This window comes from Anser cygnoides, chromosome 3 (assembly GCF_040182565.1).
Source record: "Anser cygnoides isolate HZ-2024a breed goose chromosome 3, Taihu_goose_T2T_genome, whole genome shotgun sequence".
In the NCBI taxonomy this organism is placed as follows: Eukaryota; Metazoa; Chordata; class Aves; order Anseriformes; family Anatidae; genus Anser; species Anser cygnoides.
Genome location: NC_089875.1, coordinates 106,912,324 through 106,934,116, shown reverse-complemented (window position 1 = coordinate 106,934,116; position 21,793 = coordinate 106,912,324). Strand labels below are relative to the sequence as shown.

The following is a 21,793-nucleotide window of genomic DNA, read 5'->3' as shown; positions in this document are numbered from 1 at the left end:
GAGAAATCTTTTAATTAAATACAAGGGAGAGAGGTATACGAATCTGGCTGTCAGCACACTTTGCTACTTACAGAACCAAGATAAAACCAGAGCAGGTGGCAACCAGAGACTGCTATTCATTTGTGTCCTGAACTGGGAAAACACATTTCAGTGTCTCGCAGAACAGTGATTCGAGGTGGGAGGATGGAGATTTGTTCTGAAGCACTGACACAAACACTTATTGAAAGCTCCTGGATCACATCAAAACAAAATTATTACGTAAAGCAGTGCAAAGGAAGTGAGAAAGTCACCGCAAGAAGTACAGCCGAAGCCCAGTGCTTCATCCTGATTTTGAATCACAAGGATTTTGCCAGTTTAGTGGCTCAGGGATAAAATTCTGACAAAAATATTTAAGTTACCCAGGAGGATAGGACGAAATTCCCTTTGCCATTAATCAATGACTGCTGAAACAATGTGGCTACAGTTATCAGAGAAGGCCAGCAAAATTTAAAATAAAACAGTGTGTAAGTGGTCAAACAGGCACCAAATGGCATTTTGAAATGAAGAGATGGGCCCCCAGCTTCTCACAAAAGCCTGGGCACTGGCAAACTATGCACCAACCTTCAGGGCATCAGATTCAAACCAGGGATTAGCGTCACTCCTCTGCTCTTGCAAAATCTCCTGGGGCTCTACACGAGCAGCACCTGCAGACCCATGGGTTTGGAGGTTTACTTTCTCAGGGAACATATCCCGGACATGCATGCACAGCAAGAACTGGTTTGCCCCAAAATTTGGCCATCTACAGAAATTCGTGCAGGCACCCTCCTCTGGGGCCCAGCAGCTCAGCCTCAAAGTGACTGATTTAACAGTTTTAGTTACCTGCCAACTTATTTGCATAGCATTAACTGGCTCAGTTACCTGACGATTCATTTGCTAGATTCACATTAGGATGAGGTTCTAGCAAAGTAAAACTCTCATACTACTAGGGGAAGTAAAGACTGCACAAGCTGGATTTTACCAGGAGCCCTTGACAACAGCAGAGGCTGCAGCAGGAGTACCAGCACCCCCTAGCCCCAAGACCAGAAACACAACCCAGAAGACCATTGTTTGCAAGTCCAAGCTTTGGACATGCAAAAACTGCAAACTCTCCCTTAATTTAAGCTAAATCCTACAGTATTTGGATGTAGGAGTTACTGGTAACTGATAACAAACTGGCCTTGGATGCTTTTCCCCCCCCCCGGTCTGCTTCTGAGAGGCACCAGTGTGTATCCAACATGTGAATCTTCACCCTTAGACCAGGGGAAAAACCTCCACACGAGCATTCAGTGTCAGCCAAGTGCTCCCGAGTGCTGTATAGCACAAGCATCTCCTAGTAATTCACTGTAATCTTCATCTGATGAACAAAGCAACGTTGCCTGCGGCTTGAACTACACACTGTATTACAAGCCGGGAAAAAGCAGAAGAGGGATTTGGTTGCTGGAAAGAATTGCAAAGCCATTCCACTAAGGTATTTTTCTCTTGATATTTGAAGTCTCAAAAAAAATGAGTAACAGCAGGGGGAAGAAAAGGTATTCATTTTAAATTCATTCACCCTCGATGCATCTCAGGATTTCTGCTTGCAGGAGGAGAATAAGCATCCGCAGCAGGAGGAATTTTAACACAACCCTTTCTTCTGGAGCATGCAGCACTCACCTTCAAAACACTCCTCTCCAGCAGATTCAAAAAGCACGTAGTGGTGTGGGAGTAACCTAGAATCAGGAGCCAAAGCCACAGCTCTGGTGGCCAGTCAGTGCCCTAGGAGTTGCTGATTGCTTGGCTTCATACCTCAACACACATTTGCCAGCTGATGGCCAGCAGAGCACCAGTAACACCCAGACATGGGAATGAAAACTGGTGTTCCTTCTTCATCCCACCGACACCCCACAGCTACCTGTCATTTAACTAAGAGCAGATGCCCAACCACCACCTTTTTTCTGCTGATCAAGGAAGAACTCTTCACTGAAGATATCAGAGACATCATTTTTCCACCATGCAATACACTCCAAAGGAATAAAGCTGTTTCTCTGCAGGCTGAGGAAGGAGCAATGCCACCATTAAAGACAGCACAGGCATAACTCTGACCTGTAAGCCAGTCCTGATGTGAAGTCTTGTACCACAGAAACCAAACGACTGTGTTGTGTGAATCAGAGGATATCAGTAACACTCCCAAGGGATGAATTCCTAACAAAAACAGTAGCTTTCCACCAGCAAACAGGACACAAGAAGCTCTCAGATCCTTTCTAATGATAATTCATTAGGCATAGAGAGGCTAAAGAGGTAATAGGTAATCAACAGCTTAAAATAAAATGAGGCATCACTGACTGTGAGAAGTAGGCTTTGAAAGAACTCCATTCACTTACTACTTTTTGGCAAATTTTCTGTCTTCTCACCAGCGTAGAGGAAGCAGCTACCCTTCAGGGATTGCTCCAGATTGTTAATATGCCTTCAGATTTGCAGGCTGGCTGTGCCCTGCTGCAGGCATGAGCAGCAGGAGCTGTTCTCTGACCTCTTCTGGGCACAAATTGCTGTAATCACTCCAGGAAATTTGAGAAATCTGGGGATTTTCTTTGTCATTACATTCTAATGTTGCAGTTGCTTCCTGAAGATGAGCCTAACCTTAGGTCACTGCTCTTACACTCCCCCACATTGCCTAAGATTTTACATCTGACATGCAACTTTGAAAGAAAACGTGTCAGAATCTCTCACCTGTACCCATGCAAGTTTGTTTTAAAATCACCAGAAAAAATAAACATAAGAAATTGGGCTTGAAGTTACTCTTCTTCCATGGCGTCTGGTGCTATTAAAAGCTGTTAGTTTTAATAGCAATAGAACACACGGGGGGATAGCTAGGGATCAGGTCTGCATAAATTAACTGACAGAGCATTGCACCAAACATATCCGTTTTTACTTATCCCTCAGTATTTTTCTTCTACTAGCCTAATTGCTTTTCACTTGCGGCAATTACTGTGCCAGAACCCCCACCAGACAGCTGTTCTGATTCATACATGTACAAAAAAATCAGCACTTCCATCACTTTGCTTCAGTCTCTACTGGTTCTTCAAACTCAATTCCTAAACATATCCTGAAGGGTCAGTTAAATTTTCACTTACATTCATTTTATTGGTTTATTTCTGAAGAGAAGTGACAGCTTTCATTATCTCCTCAATGCTTAAGAGAATCAAGTGTCAAAACAACTGGCATCTCAGTTGAATTAGAAACTAATCGCTTCTCAGTAAATAAGTATTTTATCAAGGCTTGGACATGATCTATGTAATCTAAGCACCAGCAAGACATTTAATTCCTTGTGAAAACAAAATTTAAAAAGGTGGGACCAGCTGCATAGCTTTCCTCCAAACCACACAATAAGAACTGATTTGCATTACAGCATGTACATAAACCAAAATTAAGTAGGCATTTATACATCTGTGACGCCAGGATGAGATTAATACCAACCACAGCAAGCCTTATTCTCTTGTTGAATCACTTCTGACTAATTCCTATCTAATCCATCTCTAATGCGCCCATGTCTACAGTATCTGTTACCCCATAAATACACTTGGCTACAAGAGACTTTCTTCCTGTCCGCCATTACAGGAAGATGACTTGGCCATCACACCTCCATTTCAAGCAGCACTTCTATAGCATGCTGAAAATACAGTTCTGGTTCGTATCTGCTGAATTAGGGATAAAAAATTAGTTATCCACCCTAACCATTTCCATCCTTGGTATATATCAAGAATCAAGTTGAAAAAGATTATGATACAGCTAGACCCTACTCAAAAACCAAGCTCAAAACTAAACTTGCTGAGGGAACAATGCTGATATTTAGCAGGAAACATGCCCAATAACTTTAAAAAAAATCAAGTTTCAGTGTTTCAAAATGATGCATCTGGCCATTCAGTTTAACACATCCCCAATTCCAGTTCCCAGCACGTTATTCTCAGCCCATTGCAATTGCTGACCTGTTACCAACATCAGTGCTGCAGGGACATTTTGGAGCCATCTGTTAGAAGTCTCGCATTTTCTGCCTTGCATTCCAGCCTTTGGGGTGTGGGATTATTTTTAATTTATGGTTTTGTTCCCTAGGACAGCCTTAGAAACGTGCACATCCTGCTAGCTTCACAGACCCAGGGGAAGAACAGTCACACACCATCAGCTTCAGTGCACTCAAGAGTGAAGGAGCAAGGATCAGCAAATCAGTGACTTCTAACCCCAGACAGCATCTCTGAGAAGCACCGTATGTATTATATACAATCTCAAAGAGGGAAGCCTTTAGCAGAAAGAAGCCAACTCAGCAGTCTTCCATTTCTCAGAAATTATTTAAGTTCCATCAAGTTTCTTCCCCAGATACTGAAGAAAACCCATCGAGCCCACAAGCAAGCTGCATGTTATTCTCCAATACACAGAATATCCAGCTTATTATCAAGTTGTTTACCTTCCATACACTTTTGTTCTTTGACAGATTTTAAAATCATTACAGTCTGTTTCACAGAACCATTCTTTCATGTTATATACCAGGAAAGAAGCACCCGTCACGAAAGGTTAGGTTGCAAGATCATGAACATTTAGACTTGCATTTTACCATTAGAGTATTACAAGACAGTTCTTTATTTTGAAAATTAAAGTGCCAGGTTTATGTACAAACTATTAAAATAATACAAAAAAGTAAACTTAAAACCTGCTAAGAAAGCAGTGAGGTCACGTAGCTGCCTCCAGAGTTTTCTACAGAGTATTCAACAAGTTTAAGACCAGAATTTGCCAAACAGTCCTTCCTAGATGTGGAGAACTGGAGAAGCTAGTGGTGATTACCCAAACCCCCCATCTGGCAGAAGGAAGGTGCCCACATTTCACCAGATAAGTAGCGCATGTTTCAAGAGATACATCTAAGCATTCTAAGAATTAGCACCTTTGGCAAAGTCTAATATAAAAGGGATTTTACTGCTGGGGTTACACTAGCCTCCTTAAAAGTATCCATGTCTCCACACCTCTCAACAGGGGGATTTTAGTACAAAATATCAAGTCACAATGTGACTCAATATGTTTAATCTTTCCTTGTAAAGAGGAGAGCATACACACTAACTCATGCCATCTCAGTCCATTTAAAATTCTGCATCCAGGGTGAAAGAGTTGTCTGTGGGCTTTGACATGACTCCCATCCTCTGATATTCACCTACTCGCTTCTCAAAGAAGTTGGTCTTGCCTTCCAGAGAGATGTTTTCCATGAAATCAAAAGGGTTCTCTGCTTTGTATATCTGAAATGCAAAGGTAATGCTACAGTCACTAGGGGTGCTCAAATCTTCAACCCATGAAAGCATTAAAAAGATCAGCTGTGCAAAGGCAGCTAATGACACCACTGATGGGCTTGCTACATAGTGAACAAAACCTCTGCCCCAAGCCTTCTCTGTTCATTCCTGCCTTTACATCCCAATTCCCATTAGACAGAAGCACAGCAACTCCTACATGTTTTTCATTAGCATCCTTTTGCTTTTTCTTCTGTGGGTACCCACACAGCTCCTAACAGCGGGACTAATAACAGGATCTGTAAGTTACACCAATATTGCTGCAGCCATTTTAGGATTCGGGTTTCTGGAAGAAATTAAACTTGATATGGTCTTTTTTCCCCCATGACAGATTCTATGTATTAGCCTTACCTTTTTAAATCCCAGTTCCAACATAAGCCGGTCTGCTACAAACTCGATGTATTGTTTCATTAAAGAGCAGTTCATACCAATCAGCTTAACAGGCAGTGCCTCCGTCAAGAATTCCTGCAGAAAATAGAAGCACATCGTGTACAGCAGCTCGCATTCATTCTGCGCTGTCTAGGGTAATTTTATACCCAACAGCTCCACAGCTTTACCCTTAATTGTGATCAAGCTCCTAAACAAGCAGCAGACAATTACCTGTTCTATGAGAACTGCATTCATGATGATTTCTTTTACCCTTTCCTCCGATGGTTTGTGTATCAAGTGCTTGAACATGAGGCAGGCAAAATCACAGTGCAAACCCTGGGAAGAAGTTTCAGAAACTTATGTCACGAACGCCGATTTAAAAGAACCACTCGAATCAGTAACACAGAATAACCACTAGCCTAAAGTCTAGGCACCATTATTACGCTTGCCACATGTGTTGTCTGCAGACAAACTTCCTGCCTAACCAAAAGGAGGTACAATTGAATTCAGGCCAGTACCAACTGCACTTGTTCCCTCAGCAAGGTACGCTGAGGGAAAGAGTTGGTGAGAAGCTTTAAGCTACTTTTGAGTTAATAAAATACTTTCACCCACTAAGATCCATGAGGCCACATATTTACACGCTGTAGTGAGCTTTACAGACTGCCTCTTTCTAAACACAACCCTGCAGAAAAATACAGGCTCCAGCAGAATATCATTACTTCGAGCTACGTTGCACATCACTGTATTAACTGCTAAAAGTTGAGTCCTACCTCATCTCGACTGATGAGTTCATTAGAAAAAGTGAGTCCAGGCATTAATCCTCTTTTCTTCAGCCAAAAAATTGATGCAAAAGAGCCAGAAAAGAAGATTCCTTCCACAGCTGCAAAAGCTACTACACGTTCTCCTGTTACAAGAAAATGGATATTGGTATCACATAGAAGACTTAACAGGATTAAAGCTGAGAAGTTGTGAATAGACCAATAAACAGAGTCCTCCAAGGAAAATGAAGCCTTCTTCTCAAGGGTGCTATAGACTGTCCATAAAACTATTATAGCAAAGGCTTCTGGTTATCAAGTAAAACTTTGGAATATAAGAAGTAAAAACAAATTAGAGTGGCTAGCAGGTAGCTGAAGGCAAGGCTCCTTCCCCTAGGTTAAACAATGCTGCCTTTTTCCAAAGATTGCACACAAAGAGTAGCCATTTTGGCAGCAGACTGAAGTCAGTGTCTGCTCATCCTCAATTAAGTGAGGACCTTTGGCCTCACTTAATGCTTTAGTAGTAGTAAAATAACGATCTCTACCATCTCCTCTCACCTGTGAGGTGAGACATCAAGAATCACTGGGGCAGAGGAGCCACAGCCTCGAACTGTTACAAGGCTGCTTAAGACCAATGGCCAGTGCAGTTCCAGACATGCCTTATCTACTTGTTCGTACAGCAAAGCGTATGAAGAACGCCATGTGAGCTATCATTATTTGAAATGCCAACAATTTCACAAATATTCATGTTCATTTGCAAGATGGAAATCTTCACCTCCAGAATTATACCAGAGAGCATTTATTCATCCTGTGACAATCTCTAAACTGTCTAGAGAAATGGTGGTTCCTCCATTCTGCTAGGGAAGGAATTTTGCTTTGCTTCCAATAGACGTACTCACCATATGTTGCTTTCTTGTCCCCAATCCAGCGGATGGCCCAGTCAGCCTTCTTTTTAACACATGGTAATGTTTCAATAGCATTGAAAAGGAATTCCCTGCAAAGCAAAAAGCATCATTAGTATGAGACAGCAGCACAGCAACTAACAACGCTCTGAGCCATAGATGGTATTATTCTTACAAGTGCTCTGTAGCCTCAACACCAATATTGAAGTAACCTGACCCATTTTGTTTTGCACCTGTCTATCTCTATTTCTGTCCATCTACTACCTCTGCACCACCTTTCTGTCATGTCAACACCAATTCACATGAACTCCTGACAGTATCAAGGGGAGTACTGTTTCATCAAGTGTTATACTTGAACGAGGCTTTCAAAACTACAGGCCAACCTCCAATGACAAGACCTAAGTTTTCAGGTAAGCAATTCTTCCCTAAACACTTAATGGAATTAAGCACCACGGAGTAGACAATTCTTCCTTAATCACTTGGTGGAATTAAGCACCATGGAGTAGAAATGATGTCAGCTTTCAACAAGGTATCAGCAACTAAATCTCTCTCGACCACATCTAGTGCCATATGATATTCCTCTCAAGAGATGTTGGTCTTACAAGAAAATACCAGAATAAATCCAGTCTAGACTGCTCAAAAGCCCTGAATTTAGCTTTAATACACAACTCTTGAATTGATCCATCTTGTTACACTTTGGCTTTGTTTTTTAATCAACATCAAAAGCCACTTTTGGGAAATAAAGTGTTTGGCTTGCTTTTAAACCAAGCAAAAACAGTCAAGTCACTAGGTGCTAAACATTAACTAGATTTCCTGGGTTTTAGAGATTTTAATAGAAGCGGTAAGATTATTTAATTCAAGTGGTAAGATTCTCAGTGAAACTATCCGACAGAACTACCTGCTAGGTGCAGTGGGTCCTCTATATGAGAGCTTACTGTAATTTAATATAGCCACTTGTTTGACTGTTCTATCTTTTAGATAGTTTCATTTCTTACTTTCAGTGTTGAGTGGTTTCAGTTTCCCGCAATCTAAGCAAATTCTCACACACTTAAGAACAAAAAGATTCTGAAGTTGCTTTTAAGCAGCACTTTTAGCATTATTTTATATACATCTAGTTCAAACCCCAAAACCAGCTTTTGAGTCAAAGTAATGGATATACATCACTTAAATCTCAACAGTTAAGAGTTTCAGACCTTTCATTACCAGGCAATACTAACCTCTCCTTAGAATCTTTGACGTATGTGTCAATCAGAAGGCTATACATTTCTGAATGTATATTTTCCATGGCAATCTGGAAGCCATAGAAACAACGAGCTTCTGTGACTTGTACTTCTTGACTGAACCGCTCCACCTAGAGGAAATAAATGAGCATTTGTTAAAGTTTTTAACTAAGTTGCAGGTTAGAAGCAGTGGTGCTGTCTGTAACTACTCTTGCTCAGCCCACAGAGCTCTCTGCAGGTTAGTCCCAGAAGTGTGGACTCTGAAAAGGAAGAGGAGGAGCAGTTGCCCCTCACAGCTCCAAGTCATGAGTTGGTTTTTAATCCAAGGAACAGTGAACCTTCTTAATTTTCCTCAGCCTCCACTAGGAGAGCACTGACAGGTTAGAAGCAGATCAGGGGCTCTGAAGTGCGCAAGTGCTACTACTACAGGGCAATGCTCACTGGAGAAGCGCAAACTTGTGTATTACAAAAAGCAACCCGAGTCTGCTAATTAGCATCAGGCACCGCTACGTGCTCTAAGCAGACAAGCTAGCAGTTGTGCCGTTAACCACACAGTTATTTGGCTAGACTCAATTCCCTGAGCGATTCAGTATCGGGGCTCTGTCCCCACACTCACCAGGTTCTCGTTCACAATGCCGTCGCTGGCAGCAAAGAAGGCGAGGACATGAGAAATGAAGTATTTCTCCTCGGGCTTCAGCGACTCCCAGTGCTGGAGGTCTTTCGAGAGATCGACCTGAAACGTTAAGAGAAATGCATTAATAGAAGACATTAATAGAAAGCGATGAAACGAGGAAGAAGAGCTCCCGAGGCAGGGATGGTGTGGGTGAGACACCCGTAGCAAAGCCTCAGGGGTGCCCCAAGGCTTGGGGGGGGTCTCTGAGGGGAATTGCCCGGGGGGAGCCCTCACCTCCTCCGCCGTCCAGAAGGAAGCCTCGGCCTTCTTGTACATCTGCCAGATGTCGTGGTACTGGATGGGGAAGACGACGAAGCGGCGGGGGTTCTCCCGCAGCAGCGGCTCCTCCTGCTCGGCGCTCCGGGGGACCTGCGGCGGGCAGGGAGCGGCTGAGGGAGGGGAAACGGGCCCCGAGGGGCGCCGCCGGCCCTGAGGGAGCGGGGACGGAGCCGCTGAGGGGGAAAAAGCCGTCGGGGCGCGCACTCACCGGCTCCTGGAAGATGTTGCGGGCCGCCTTGCTGGCCAGGACGCGGCTGCTGCTCGCTGCCGGGGGCTGCGGGGAGAGCGGGGCGGTGAGAGGAGGGCCTGGGAGGGAAGGAGGGAGGGTGGAGGGAGGGAAGGGGCCGCTCACCGTGTTCTCCTTGTCGCTCAGCGCCAGACCCTTCAGGGCCGGCAGCCGGAGCTGCTCCTGGCGGGCGGCGAGCGGGGCGCGGGCGGACAGCATGGCGGCGGCGCGGCGAGAGACTGGGCGCCGGCCGCCCGCGCCGCCCCCTTTATATCCCCTTCGAACTTGGCGCCACAACGCCCCGCCGGCCAATCGCGGCCCGCGCCGCGCCCCGAGCCCGGCGCTCATTGGGTGGAAGGCCGGCCGGCGGCCCGCCTCCCATTGTGGCGGCGGGAAGCGGGAGGAGCGGCACGGAGCTTTTGGCGCGCTCGCGAGCCGAGGAAAAAGGCGGGAGAGCGCGGAGGCCCCGCCCACCGAGCGGGCAGGCCCCGCCCCCTGGGCGCTCTGTGTCACCCCCCCCCCCCGGCCACCCCGGCTGCTGTGGCACCCCCATGGCGCCCTGGGTCCTTTTCTTTCTGTAACAACAAGAAGTGCTGTCCCCCCCGACCTCGTAAATGTAAGCCAGTCACACACTTCAGGTCACAGATCGGGGGCTGAGCTCCCCTGGGCTGGCAGCCCCCAGAAGAGGCCAGCCCAGGCACTGGGCTGGGGGCGTTTGCCCTGTTTAGGGTCACGGACTGATGGCAGGCACCCACCCCAGAGATGCTAAATACGTACCCCAGCCCCGGGACACAAAAACCCCATCCCAGTTTTTTGCGCCACAAAGACCACATCCCAGTACCCTGAAAAACCCACCCCAGGCCACCCTGATGGCCTCCAAACCTCATATAAGGCACTACAAGCCATAACAGCTGTCTGTTGCAGTAAAAAAAGAGGCTGTGAGGCCATCAATGCTATCCCAGCCTCCTGTATCAACCATGGGTTTGGGTGTCAGGGAAAAACTCTTCTAGGCCATCGTGCTCCACAGCCAAGGTGGTGTCCCCCCGATGGGATCGGGAGGCACGGGGCAGCTCCAGCCATCACCCAGGAAGGCGATTCCTGGGGCGGGAGGGGCAGGGAGGCCTGCCAGCACCGCGCAGGGCCCTGCTATCTCCTGCCACCTCCTCAGCAGGCACCTCCGCCCTGCCCTGCTGCCGGGGAGCGGCCGGCAGATAGCCACAGCCAACCCCACAGCCCCGGCGGCCTACCCACCACCCCACAAAAGCATCCCGAAGCCGCCGGTCCCCCAGGCTGCCACTGGTACCACCACTCGTTGCACTGCACCGCCACTGCAGCTCAGCAACCGTCCTGAGATGGCATGGGGACAAGCCCTGTGTGGTGACAGAGGGCTCTGCAGGAGGGAAGGCACATGGCAGGGCTCGGGGGTGCGGAAGGGGCCTGTGAGGATGCACGTTGCTCCTAGAGCTGCAAAAAAGCCATATTTGAGACTCCACGCCCACACTTTTTTCTCCCATTACAACAGTTTAACCCGTTTGCATTCATTCTTCTCCAACAAGCCCGGTGGGTTCTGGCAGGAGCCCTGTTACTGTCCCTGCCCCGACCCACTGGGCCAAAACCCAGGCAGCTGCATAGGGCTTGCAGGCCACACACGGTACATGGTCATGTACCTACAGTCAGTGTGATGGAGGACAGCAAGCACGGCGAGCCCTTGTGCATCCCCCTCCATGACACAACTGCATTTGGGGGCAACCACTTCCAAGCAAGCACCAGAGCCGGACTGAAGGCAGCAGGGTGCCACCCTGGCATGCCTTCATCTAGCGCCTCTGGGGATATCACCTGCCTCAGGCCCTTTATGTGGGGGCGTGAAATGGCACTCTGCTCTTCCCGGCTCTGGCCCAGAGTGGAATTTTTCAAAAAACCAAAAACCCAGCCCCACCCTGAAATTCTAAATAGCTTCGCGCCTCCTTTGCTGGGCGGTATGCAGGCACTTGGAAGGCAGAAGTAATGGCAGCCCGGGGCTGTGGGATGTTGTGTCACCCAGCCCAGGCTGTACACCCAAGGGATATCAACGGGGGGCACGGTCCCGTGTCCTCCCCAGCTCCCATCAGCTGCAGGAGGAGCTCAGCACGGCCCCTGTCCTCACACCGCCCTGGTGGCAGCCCCGGTGCCACCTCAGTGACCACCAGCTTGGCCAACGAGCTCGGAGGTGGCCCTCGTAGACTGAACCAGCTCTGCTGAAGGGAAGGAGGCCTCATGTCTCCCCAGAGCCATTCTGATCTTTAACTTCATACAAACCGCATTTCTTGCCTTTTCAAGGTCCTTGCCTGCCGTTTACAACTCCCGGGAAAAGTCTGCAGATAACACAGCTGCATATGTGGTTTTAATGGTGTTTTAATGGTGTAACAGGGCATGCTGTTCCCTGGCTGCTGACAGAGCTGGACACAGTGCTGTGGCTCGTAAGCACCAGATAGAGGAATCAGTGTTACAAGAGTTTCAAGAGCTGGAAAAATCAAACTTTCCAATCAGCTCCACTTGCTCCTCACCACCAGAGGTGAGCAGTACACGAGGGCCCCGCTGATTTTGGAGCCTTCCTCAGCATCCATGGGGTTGTGAGACAAGGCTGTCAGGAAGGCCTCGCCCTGCCATTCTGGTAGCACCACGCGCTTGTCTCCTCCTGTCTCCTCCAGCTTTCCAGGCAGGAGGCGATGTGACAGGCAGGGGATTTTCAGGCCTAAAGGGCCCTGATCACAGACAGCGCTCCCGATCTCTTGCCACACGTAGAAAATTACAGGCCCTTCCTGCAGGAGCCTGTCAGTCACCGCAAGCGAATATTTCCACTGAAGCTTCCTTTGGGTTACATTCCTCTGCATTTACTCACGCAAAATGCCAATGCAGGAAGGCAGCCCAAGGTCCCTTGCTTCTGGGCAGCTTATATTGCTTACGGTGAGCACAGATCCTGCACAGCAGCTTTTCTGGTGCATCTCAGTGACTGCTACCACAGCACCAAGTGGCCTGAGCTGCTCTTCTCTTGCTCCTCTTTGGAGCTTGCCCTGCTTGCAAAGCAGCCCGGAGCCCCCATGTACCTCAAAGAAAAGCAGCACCAAAATCATGGAAGTCTACAACTGAGGAGATCAAGGCAGGACAGCAAATGGTGATACTTCTCATTGCCTGTTTTTCTGGTGGCATCTGCCAGAAACAGCTCTGCAGAGCCTGGAAAGGTTCAGTATTTGTCTGGGTTTGGTCACAATCACATCAAGATGGGACCAGCAGGCTCCTTTCATACAGTGTCCTGTTGCAAAGGAGCAACTTCCAGGGCAAACCTCATCACAGGGGCCCAGCAGTGACCCCATGGGGGCAGAATAAGGTGCAGGGGACCCTTTCACTGCTCAGTCCCTGTGCACAACCAGGGAGAGGCAGGAAAGATCCCAAATAAACGTAAGTGAAAGACGAGATAGGCACAAGCCTACTTGTGAAGGCAGTGATAATGGGCGGTGAGTAATGAGCATAAACCTGGCCTGTCTCACTCTGGCCTCAGTGTTAATGAGCCTAAAAGCAAGACCATGTACTGGGGAAGAAAACAGGGAAAGCTGTTAGGAGTAGCCAGATAACCCCCAGCACTAGCAAAATGCTTCTGACCAGGCACTGCTGTAATCAGCTGGCAGGGAAGGAAAAGGGCATCGGATCTTTTGGCCTTGGGCAGTAACCAGAAAGTGGGTTTCAGAAAAGAAATATTTTTCATCAGTGCAGTTTTGCATTGAACCAGCTTTCCTGGTGACATGGCAGATTCCTCCATTTCCAGCCATGATTTTAAGACTTCACTTGACAGTTTTATTCGGTCTCATCATGATTTGCTCAGCAGTTACTGGCAAGTTTCTCTGGGGGTAAAGGGATTAGGATGGATGATTTGATTAGCCCTTCTGCCTGGCATCCATCACGATGCTCTGCAGCCAGCCCAGGGGCTCAGCTGCCCCAGCTGTGCCTGCTGACACACCCAGCTGAAGGCAGGGGAAAAAAACCTGCACAAGATGGTTTCCTGTGACTGTAAATTCAACACACCAAAAAAAAAAAAAAAAAAGCCAGATGTGGCATGTCCCATCCCCCCCTTCCTTCTAAAACCTGTAACAAATCTACTCTCTCCTCCTTTCCCATAGCAGTGCTTGGGGGCAGAAGAGGCATTATTTTGTTTTGTTAACAGATACAACTCTACAGCCAAATTACTGCTGGTGTTTCCTTCCTAAAAGTTGAGAAAAAACTCCATGTCAATCACACATGGATGCAGCAAGGCATTACATGACCATTCGTTACCTACTCTGCGTTAGAGTTGCACCTCCTCTACAGTTTTCCACAGTAGTTGCCTTCCCCTTTGACTGCCCCCATTTCTTCTCTAGTTTTTCTGCTGTTTTCCAGTATTTAAGTTCTGGTCTATGCCCTTTTGTCCAGTGCTGTCGCATGAATGAATTCTTCAAGACAAAGCAATTTGCAGCCTCTTTCGCCTGGGCTCCTTCCCCATGCCTGCCCTGGCCCTAGGGCTCACATATGAGCTGGTCCTGCTGAGCACCAGGCTCCTTCAGCTGCTTCCAGCCTCCTTTTCCCCAGGCTGCCAAAAATCTGGACCCCAGAACCTCAGCTCCCATCTTTTGAAGCTCAAAAGCAGCTTTGCAAAGTGGCCCCCGTGTTCCCCAGGGACACCCCTCCCCTTCCTTGGCACCATCCCAGGTGCCCAGCCCTTCCCCTAAGACCTGGTGCCTGCAGCTCCTAGCAGCTCCTATCTTCTCTGCAGAGCTCAAAACGGTTCAGCTGCAAAGCTGATGAGCAGGAGAGGACCACACGCTTTGCCAGAGGACAGGAAGGACGGACGGCAGCCACAGCCCCAGCGGAGTCCAGGGAAATGTCCTGGGGGGTGGATGGATGACAGTCTTGGTCCCAGCCCACATGCAGACAGCGATGCTCCCTTACCAAGCGGGACAACCTGGAGACGTTTCTCTGTTTCCGAGCGCTGTTTTTTAAACACAGCTACCTGCACAAGGCACAAAAATCCCCCAATAGAAGAGCAGCGACGAGACAAGGACAATTTTCCCGCAGGGAAGCGCATAGAAGAAGAGCTGCCCATTCCCACCCCTGGGGAGGAGAGGGGGCTGGCGTCCCCCGGGCGCAGCAAGGCAGGGGGCACAGGCAGGCCCCAGCAGGGCTGAAGAGGGGACTGCAGAGGGCAGGATCCGTCCCTGCCCGGCCTCAGCATCCTCCCCCGGCAGCTCTGACCCCTCGGGGACAGCAGAGGGAGCCCGCAGGCCTCCCCGTGCGCCGCCGCTGCGCGCACAGCCCCGGCCGCTGGAGCTTTGCGCAGGGTTTGGCCAGGGCTGGGGGCGCTTGGGCAGCACGGCAGGGAGGAAGGGCAAAGTATTACAAATCCGCCATCGTATCCTAGAGGCAAAAATCAAAAAAAAAAAAAAAAAAAGCATTTTGCCCAGAGTCGTCAAAGTTCCTCTCCTTCTCGTCTCCCTGCCTGTCCCGCTTCTCCTTCAGCCCGGGCACCCCCTCGCCACCCCCAGCTGCACCCACCCTGCGCCTGCCCCCTGCTTCTTTTATGTGCCGCCCGCTGTGTCGCATCCTACCACTTCCAAAAACACCCCTCAACACCTGGAAATAACCTATAGTATCGGTCCCAAAGGGCTAGGAGAGATGGACCACGGCGGGGAAAGCAGCAGATAAGGACATTGCTGGTTCCCCAGCTCCCTGCAGCCACAGGGATCGAGTCAGCCCTGAAACCAATGTGCATGCACAGGAGAGGAGAGGGATGGTCCCCGCCAGGTGAGAGCAACGAGCAGGCTCTTGTTGCCTGCTGCAGCAATGCTAGCAGAATGGAAAATACACGTTAACTTCTGGCTGAGCAGCTCCTTTCCCCCTGCTGCCTCCTGTGCTGGAGGAGAACAAGCCAGCTAGCAGCCTGCCCCCGTACAGAAGTGCCGTGTCCAGCGTGTCCTTATTGCCAGGTGAGGGGACATCAGCCTGTCCGACACCAGCCCTGGCTCAGCCTCCGGGCTCAGATGGGGCTTTTGGTGCTCATTTTGTGGGGTGAGCCCAGATTTCGGCAGACCCCTGCCAGCTACAGCGGGGCGGGCTGTGGTACGCGCTGGGAACGAAGCCTCGCCGGCTTCCAGAGGCGGTGAGGCGAGTGTGGTCACCTCTGGAAAACGCTGCGAAGCACTTTCAGGGCTCTTTGAAAGGCCTCCCACGATAGCAGCACCTCAAACCAAGCAGGAAAATAACCCCTTGGTGCAGCACCCAAGAGCAGGAGAACAAAGCAACCTCCTTCATCAAGTACTCCTGAAAGAGCTTTTTACTCTCTCCCTGTCCTCTTCTCCCTCCGTAAAGCGCCAGGGGTGCCTTCAACCCACGAAGGACCTTGCTGCCAGCATCACTGCTACCCGGGAGTGTTATCCCCAGCACAACAGGAGGCAGGGGAGAGCGTGGAGGACCAATTCTCCTCACAGGTATCTCAGCTCCATTCCCCGTCAGGCCTCCCCCAGGCTTACCTCAGTGCTCGCAAAAGCTGGAAACCTGGTTTCATGGAGTCGTCTTTGAGCAAGGAGCACAGGACTTGGCCAGTGCCTGCTCACAGTCCCCAGAAAGCCTTGCACAGCCTTCACGAGGTGCAGGCTACATCACCCCCATGGCCTTTACTCTCTCTAAGCCAGCCTGCAAGCCCCTGAGCTGCTCCTGCAGTCCCAGGCAATGGCAAGCGGCACAAGCTGGGGATTTTATCCCCGGTGCAGAGGCAGCGCTGTCCCCTCGGGGGCTCTGGCACTGCCCTGGAGCCGGCAGGGCTGGCAGAGGACCTCGAAGGCCAAGAGGCTGTGCTCATCAATACCGCCATGTACCGATGGGACAGGCAGCGGTGACTTCTCTCAGCCAACTGGACCAGGGTTTCCCTGTTCTTCCACTTATCTCCTTTTCACAGGCCTCAAGCAGGACATTTTATGAACGTATTTTTAGCTGTATTCTTCTCACTGGTTGCCCAAGCCGGTTCAAGCTGCTATAGCATTGTACAACCTGTTGTGGTTGATTTACATTTAGCATTGTGCAAAGAAAAAAAAAAAAAAAGAGGAAAAAAAGGAAAAAAAAAGGAGGAAAAAAAAGAAAAAAAAAAGAAAAAAAAACTCCTGACAATTTGGGTTTAGAGAGAGAAAAAATAAGGTGAGGTTTTTTTTTGTTTGTTTGTTTGTTTGTTTGTTGTTGTTGTTTCTGACCTAAAATCAAGTCAAGCCTCTAAGAAGTGAGCGAGGAAAAACAAGTTTCTAACCCAGAAAAGCTCACTGGGCACTGTTAAGCACTTCACCAGCTGTGTTTTATTCACCAGGGGGAGGGCGGAGGGTCTTCCACTCACAGCTCTCTCAAGGCGATTGTTATTTCTACTTAAAATGCCTCCCGAAGACTCTGCTTTTGGGTCTAATCAGTGCTAAACAAGAGCTGGGGGAGAGCTTTGTCTCGTTTTAAACCTAAATAACCTCTTTATGGGAAGTTCTTCTGGAACTGGTGTAAAAACAAACTTTAAAAAAAAAAAAAAAAAGAGAGAGAGAGAAGAAATCATATCCTTCTTTCCAAAGCAGACCTCGGCTGCTATGGTTACTCACTGTGCTGGGAAGAGCCCTTCCTTGTGTTCCCCTTGCTTGGAGCTTGTGCAAACCCCAAGCCCAGCTGCATCTGTTTGCAGACTCAGGGCCACTAGCGAGGATTAAAAGGCTCGTTTATAATAAATTACAATTAAGTACGTTTAGACTCCAAGAGAACGACAACTTTCGTATAGAAACCAGCACTCAGCCTTCAAAACTAGCAGAAACAAACCATCTTAAAACCATTTTAGGAGACCAGACTTTTTCCTTTTGCTCTCCCATTTTTTATTAAGGCTAGATGAAAAGCAACAGAAGCTTTCAGTGGGTCGCCTCTCAGTATCAGACTGCGTCTGTAGCACGAGGTAGGTTCCTCTGACACCTTCAGTATGATTAAAAGTGTTTAAAATAAAGGCAATAAAATAGTTGTGTATGAAATTCATATAGAGATCTTAATTAAAAAAAAATAATGGAGAAAGCAACATAGTTAAGTAACAAATCAAAGCACCGAGAAGCTCTCGTGTCCCTCCGGATGGTGTACCTTACTTCTCTTTTATAAGAAGTTATTGAATCCAATTTATAAAAGGGCCTTGTTCCCCTGATGGCTGAAAATGACAATTTAAGGCTACACCTGTAGCAATAATACACTCTAAAAATGGCTGCAGCATCCTTACAGCTAACCAGACCAAGGTAACCCCCGTGCAACGTGTGACCAGCCGACGTTAATGGCTTGCAGGACCCGTGAGCGATCCCCTCGCAGAGGCACCCGAAGCACTGCAGGAATGTGCTGCCGGTCCCTGGCACTGACCCCGTAGCCCTAGGTCCAGGGCTTCTCCATCTCAGGATGAGGGGATCGTTCAGATCACGTCCTCGTTTGCTTTGCTCTTGCACCGAGAGCTAGAAACTCTGTGAGAAGCAGGCGGGCTGGGGCTGAGGCTGTAGGCGCATCTCAGCTGCTTCTGCAGCCCCCCAGGAGTCCCTGTGGTATTTCAACATCTCTGCACAAGTCAGCTGAGCCCGAGACCCATGCCTCCAAGACAAACGTCCTCCGGGCACCCCTCGGATCAAAAGGGAGCAAGGAGACCTGCTGCTGCCTTCAGGCAAGCGGCGCTGAAGCGCTGCCAGCTGTTGAGCCGAGGGTTTTGCCCACGCAGCGAACTGACTCAGCTGGAAGCAGGATGGCATCGGGCCGCGCCGGGGGAAACGCGCTGCCGTCAGCACAAGGTTTTATAGCACGCAGTGTGTTATTTCCATCGTTATTGCACCCAGGTGTCAAACAAGAGCCTGGAGATTGAACGGCAGCAGGTAGCATACAAATGCACGTGGTGGTTTCCAGCCCCGCGCCCTGCTCCACGGCACAGAAACCACCTGGACTTGGAAGAGGTCGCAGCCTGCCCCCGTGTCAGAAGTTTCCAGTTAAATCCCCACCTTCCAATGCCTTGCTCCGAGCTCTGAGCTGCTAGGAGTAGTGCAGCCCTGCTCTGGCTGCCTACTTTCCTCATCTTTTTTATTCTCCTGGCGGGCCGAGACCGCTTGGTTTGTGAGGACTGGTGGTTAATAACTCCGGTCATTAAGGTGCTGAGCACCTTGCCAGCCAAGGGAAGTGTAGGCAGACATCTGCAGCCTTTTTTACTGTGGTTTTGAAGAAAGAAAAGGCCTTCTAATTAAGTCTGTGCTTACCTCAGAAACAAAACCTACACGCATTATCAGGAGATTCAGCACTAAGTTCTTCTGGGGCTGTGGGAACCGTTTACACCAGCCAACAAACCCCGTCCGAGAGGTAACCGCTTCCACCCCAACAGGAGCAGGGGAGCTTCGTTAGCCAAGGCTTACACCGTGCTGTCACAGGGAGATCACATGTTTGCAGCAGCATTTTGTAATAATTAGTGTCACATACGTTGTCTCCAGGACTTTAATGCCCAACCTGTGTAAGGGACTTTTCACGAAGCTCAGCAGAAAAATCCTCGTTATTAAGCAACCCAGTATTCCTCTGTAAGTATGCTCTGCTCTTACCAATGCCCTGACATGTCCCAGAAGAAGCAGGCAGCAGGCAAAAGTCTGACTTGCTCATGACTCAGTGACATTAAGTCAGCTTGCTTTAACTAACCGTCGCCAATGCAGCGAGCCCTACTCACCCCATAACTCAATTAAATAAAATAAAATTTGCAAAACGCCGCTGTCCCCAGATCTAGACTCGGGTCCCACTTGGGGTCAAGACAATTGGTCTAAAAAAGCAGATATGACAGCAAACTTCCATATTCTCTGCTTTATTAAGGACACTAAAAGCCTGTGAGTACTCAGCTCTAGAAGTACCTGAGGCACTGGTCCTCCTTCTTCTGGGGATTTCTCCCCAGGTTTAGGAAGCACAAACTTGCCTGCAAGTGCTGTCAAGTGCTGCTGAGAACCGACCCAGGTATTTCACGGTGTCCTGGGGCTAGCTAAGCAGTGACGAGAGCCCCAGGGGAATAAAAGGGGGGGGATTTTCGCAGAGATGATGTCCAGGTGGTATTGTACACAGATTTTACAACCAAGGGTGTAGAAGGTCAGTTAAGGTCTTGCTTGGTGTGATGGTAATAAACAGTTTGGGCCTATGGTAAAGCAAAGTAACAGTAGAATAAAATCATATGTGATAATAAAGGTTATGAGTAAATAATATCACAGATCCCATAGTTTTGTTTGAAATTACTTTTCTAAGCAGAGCATCTTTGCTCCCTGGGGTCTGGCCCCATAAGGCACTCTGTCTTCCCAATTCTTCTGCTTATATTTTCCACCTTCAGCCACACGCAGCTCTCACATCCACTCTGATTACACACACCCATATCTACCCCCAGCTTTCCATCAGCTCCAGAACAGCTTTTCCCTCCTGTCCTTTGTACAAGCCAGGGCAACAAACTCAAGTTCACCACTTTCGGTGCATCCAGCCCTGGCTGGACCAGATCTCTGGTGCAGGGTCAGCCACTGGAGTGGTGAATTCTGTCAATCTGCCCTGTTCCCATCCCTGTTAATCAATGCCAGCACGGGCAGGGAGCATTTCCAGCTCGTGTTCCCGTGGGGCCGTGGTGCTGGCCACCTGCTTGGGACCCAGCCAGCAATGCCACCCGGATAACCGCACTTTGGCCTTCCCTGCAAACAAGCGTAGCCTCAGAGGACCCATCTGTGTCGGTAAATAAATGCAGACAGGGCTTGTCCGCAACACAGAAGCCCTCTGAGAGAGCCTGGCTGCCTCTCTACAGCTCCAGCCTCTTGCCCCCATCAAAACTGGAAGACCACCCCCAATGTGGCCTGGTGACCTCTTCCCCTAAACCTCCCAGATCCCTTGACCAAGATGATGGACGTGCACAAGGTTGGACCTCCAGGCCTTGAGTGGGCACTGTGGAGGCCTCCTCCTCCTCCACCTCCTCCTCTTCCTTCTCCTCCAACTCCCCCTCCTCCTCCTCCTCCTCCTCCTCCTCCTCCTCCTCCTCCTCCTCCTCCTCCTCCTTCTCAAACGAAGCACAGGAATATTCAGATGGGAAGAGCCTCCCAGCAGTTACGTGCTCCAGCCCCTGGGGGCCAGCTGCCAAGTCGGAGCAGGTTGCCCAAGGCCAGGCAAGTTCTGACAGCCTCCAAGGATGGAGACGCCACGGCCTCTTTGAGCAGCCTCCTCAGTGCTTAACCATGCTCAGGGTGAGGAACTTTTCCCCATTTTCAGTGGGAACGTAGCCTCTTGCTGTTTGGCCCTAGAGAATAGACGAGATCCATATTCTCATAAGCTCAGGCCCACGCTTACCACCATGCAGGAAATCAGGCTTTGGTGCTCATCTTTTGCCCTTCTACTCCTGCTCCAGCCATTTATTTCTTACCCTGACATATTTGTGAGCTGCCCAGGAATGGGGTCCGGTGCTCCCCAGGTACCGACTTGCACAACAGCACCAGGGCTGCCTGTCACTGCTCATCCACAACGCTGCTAGGTCGTGGCTTCAGCACACCTATGGGGATGTCTCATGGACGTTGTGAGAACACTACTAACTGCTGGCCGTACAAATAAACGTTCAGAATAATCCTGAGCAATCCTAGCCCACTGACACCTGAAGGCCAGGCAAGGCACCTGCAGGGCATCTAAAATGCCCGTATGTTCCCATGGGGAGGTTCAGCTGAAGCATAGTTTGCTGGTGTCTCTGGTTCTCCGTGAGCAGGAAAAGCAAAATCCTTCCTTGCCAGCGGTGCCGATTTGCCCACCCCTGTCCCCAGTCTTTGTTTCCAGGTTTGCCTCTCAGAGAAGATGCAGTCACTGAGTTTACAATCAAAGCCCTGGATCCACGAGCCGTGTTTTGGGGAAGCCAGGGGAAGCGATCCTCCCTCCCCCCCTTCCCTTTTGTCGCCTCCCAGCAGCGCAGAAGCCAACGCAGCTCCGAGCCCTCGGCCCTGCCTTCTGGCACAGAGCAGCCCGACATCGCTAGCTGCC

At 49.3% G+C, this 21,793-nt stretch overlaps 1 protein-coding gene across 1 annotated transcript; it reads right to left on the bottom strand.

Annotated features, from left to right (window-relative positions):
• Positions 1 to 4,602: 4,602 nt before the first annotated feature.
• RRM2 (ribonucleotide reductase regulatory subunit M2) lies at positions 4,603 to 10,023 on the bottom strand. Its single transcript, XM_048071289.2, has 10 exons — positions 9,869 to 10,023; positions 9,725 to 9,790; positions 9,472 to 9,606; positions 9,181 to 9,297; positions 8,562 to 8,695; positions 7,342 to 7,436; positions 6,458 to 6,591; positions 5,919 to 6,023; positions 5,670 to 5,783; positions 4,603 to 5,270 (listed from the first exon to the last, which is right to left on the bottom strand). The coding sequence occupies exons 1-10, from the start codon at positions 9,959 to 9,961 to the stop codon at positions 5,118 to 5,120; spliced, it is 1,146 nt and encodes a 381-aa protein (XP_047927246.1). The 5' UTR covers positions 9,962 to 10,023; the 3' UTR covers positions 4,603 to 5,117.
• Between the last annotated feature and the right edge of the window lie 11,770 nt (positions 10,024 to 21,793).

Excerpts from the sequence above, each read along its gene's own strand:
- RRM2 (XM_048071289.2), bottom strand. The coding sequence starts at position 9,961 with ATGCTGTCCGCCCGCGCCCCGCTCGCCGCCCGCCAGGAGCAGCTCCGG. Across the intron at positions 9,298-9,471 it reads CCTTCTGGACGGCGGAGGAG|GTCGATCTCTCGAAAGACCT; the intron begins GTGAGGGCTCCC and ends TTAACGTTTCAG. Across the intron at positions 8,696-9,180 it reads GCATTGTGAACGAGAACCTG|GTGGAGCGGTTCAGTCAAGA; the intron begins GTGAGTGTGGGG and ends TATTTCCTCTAG.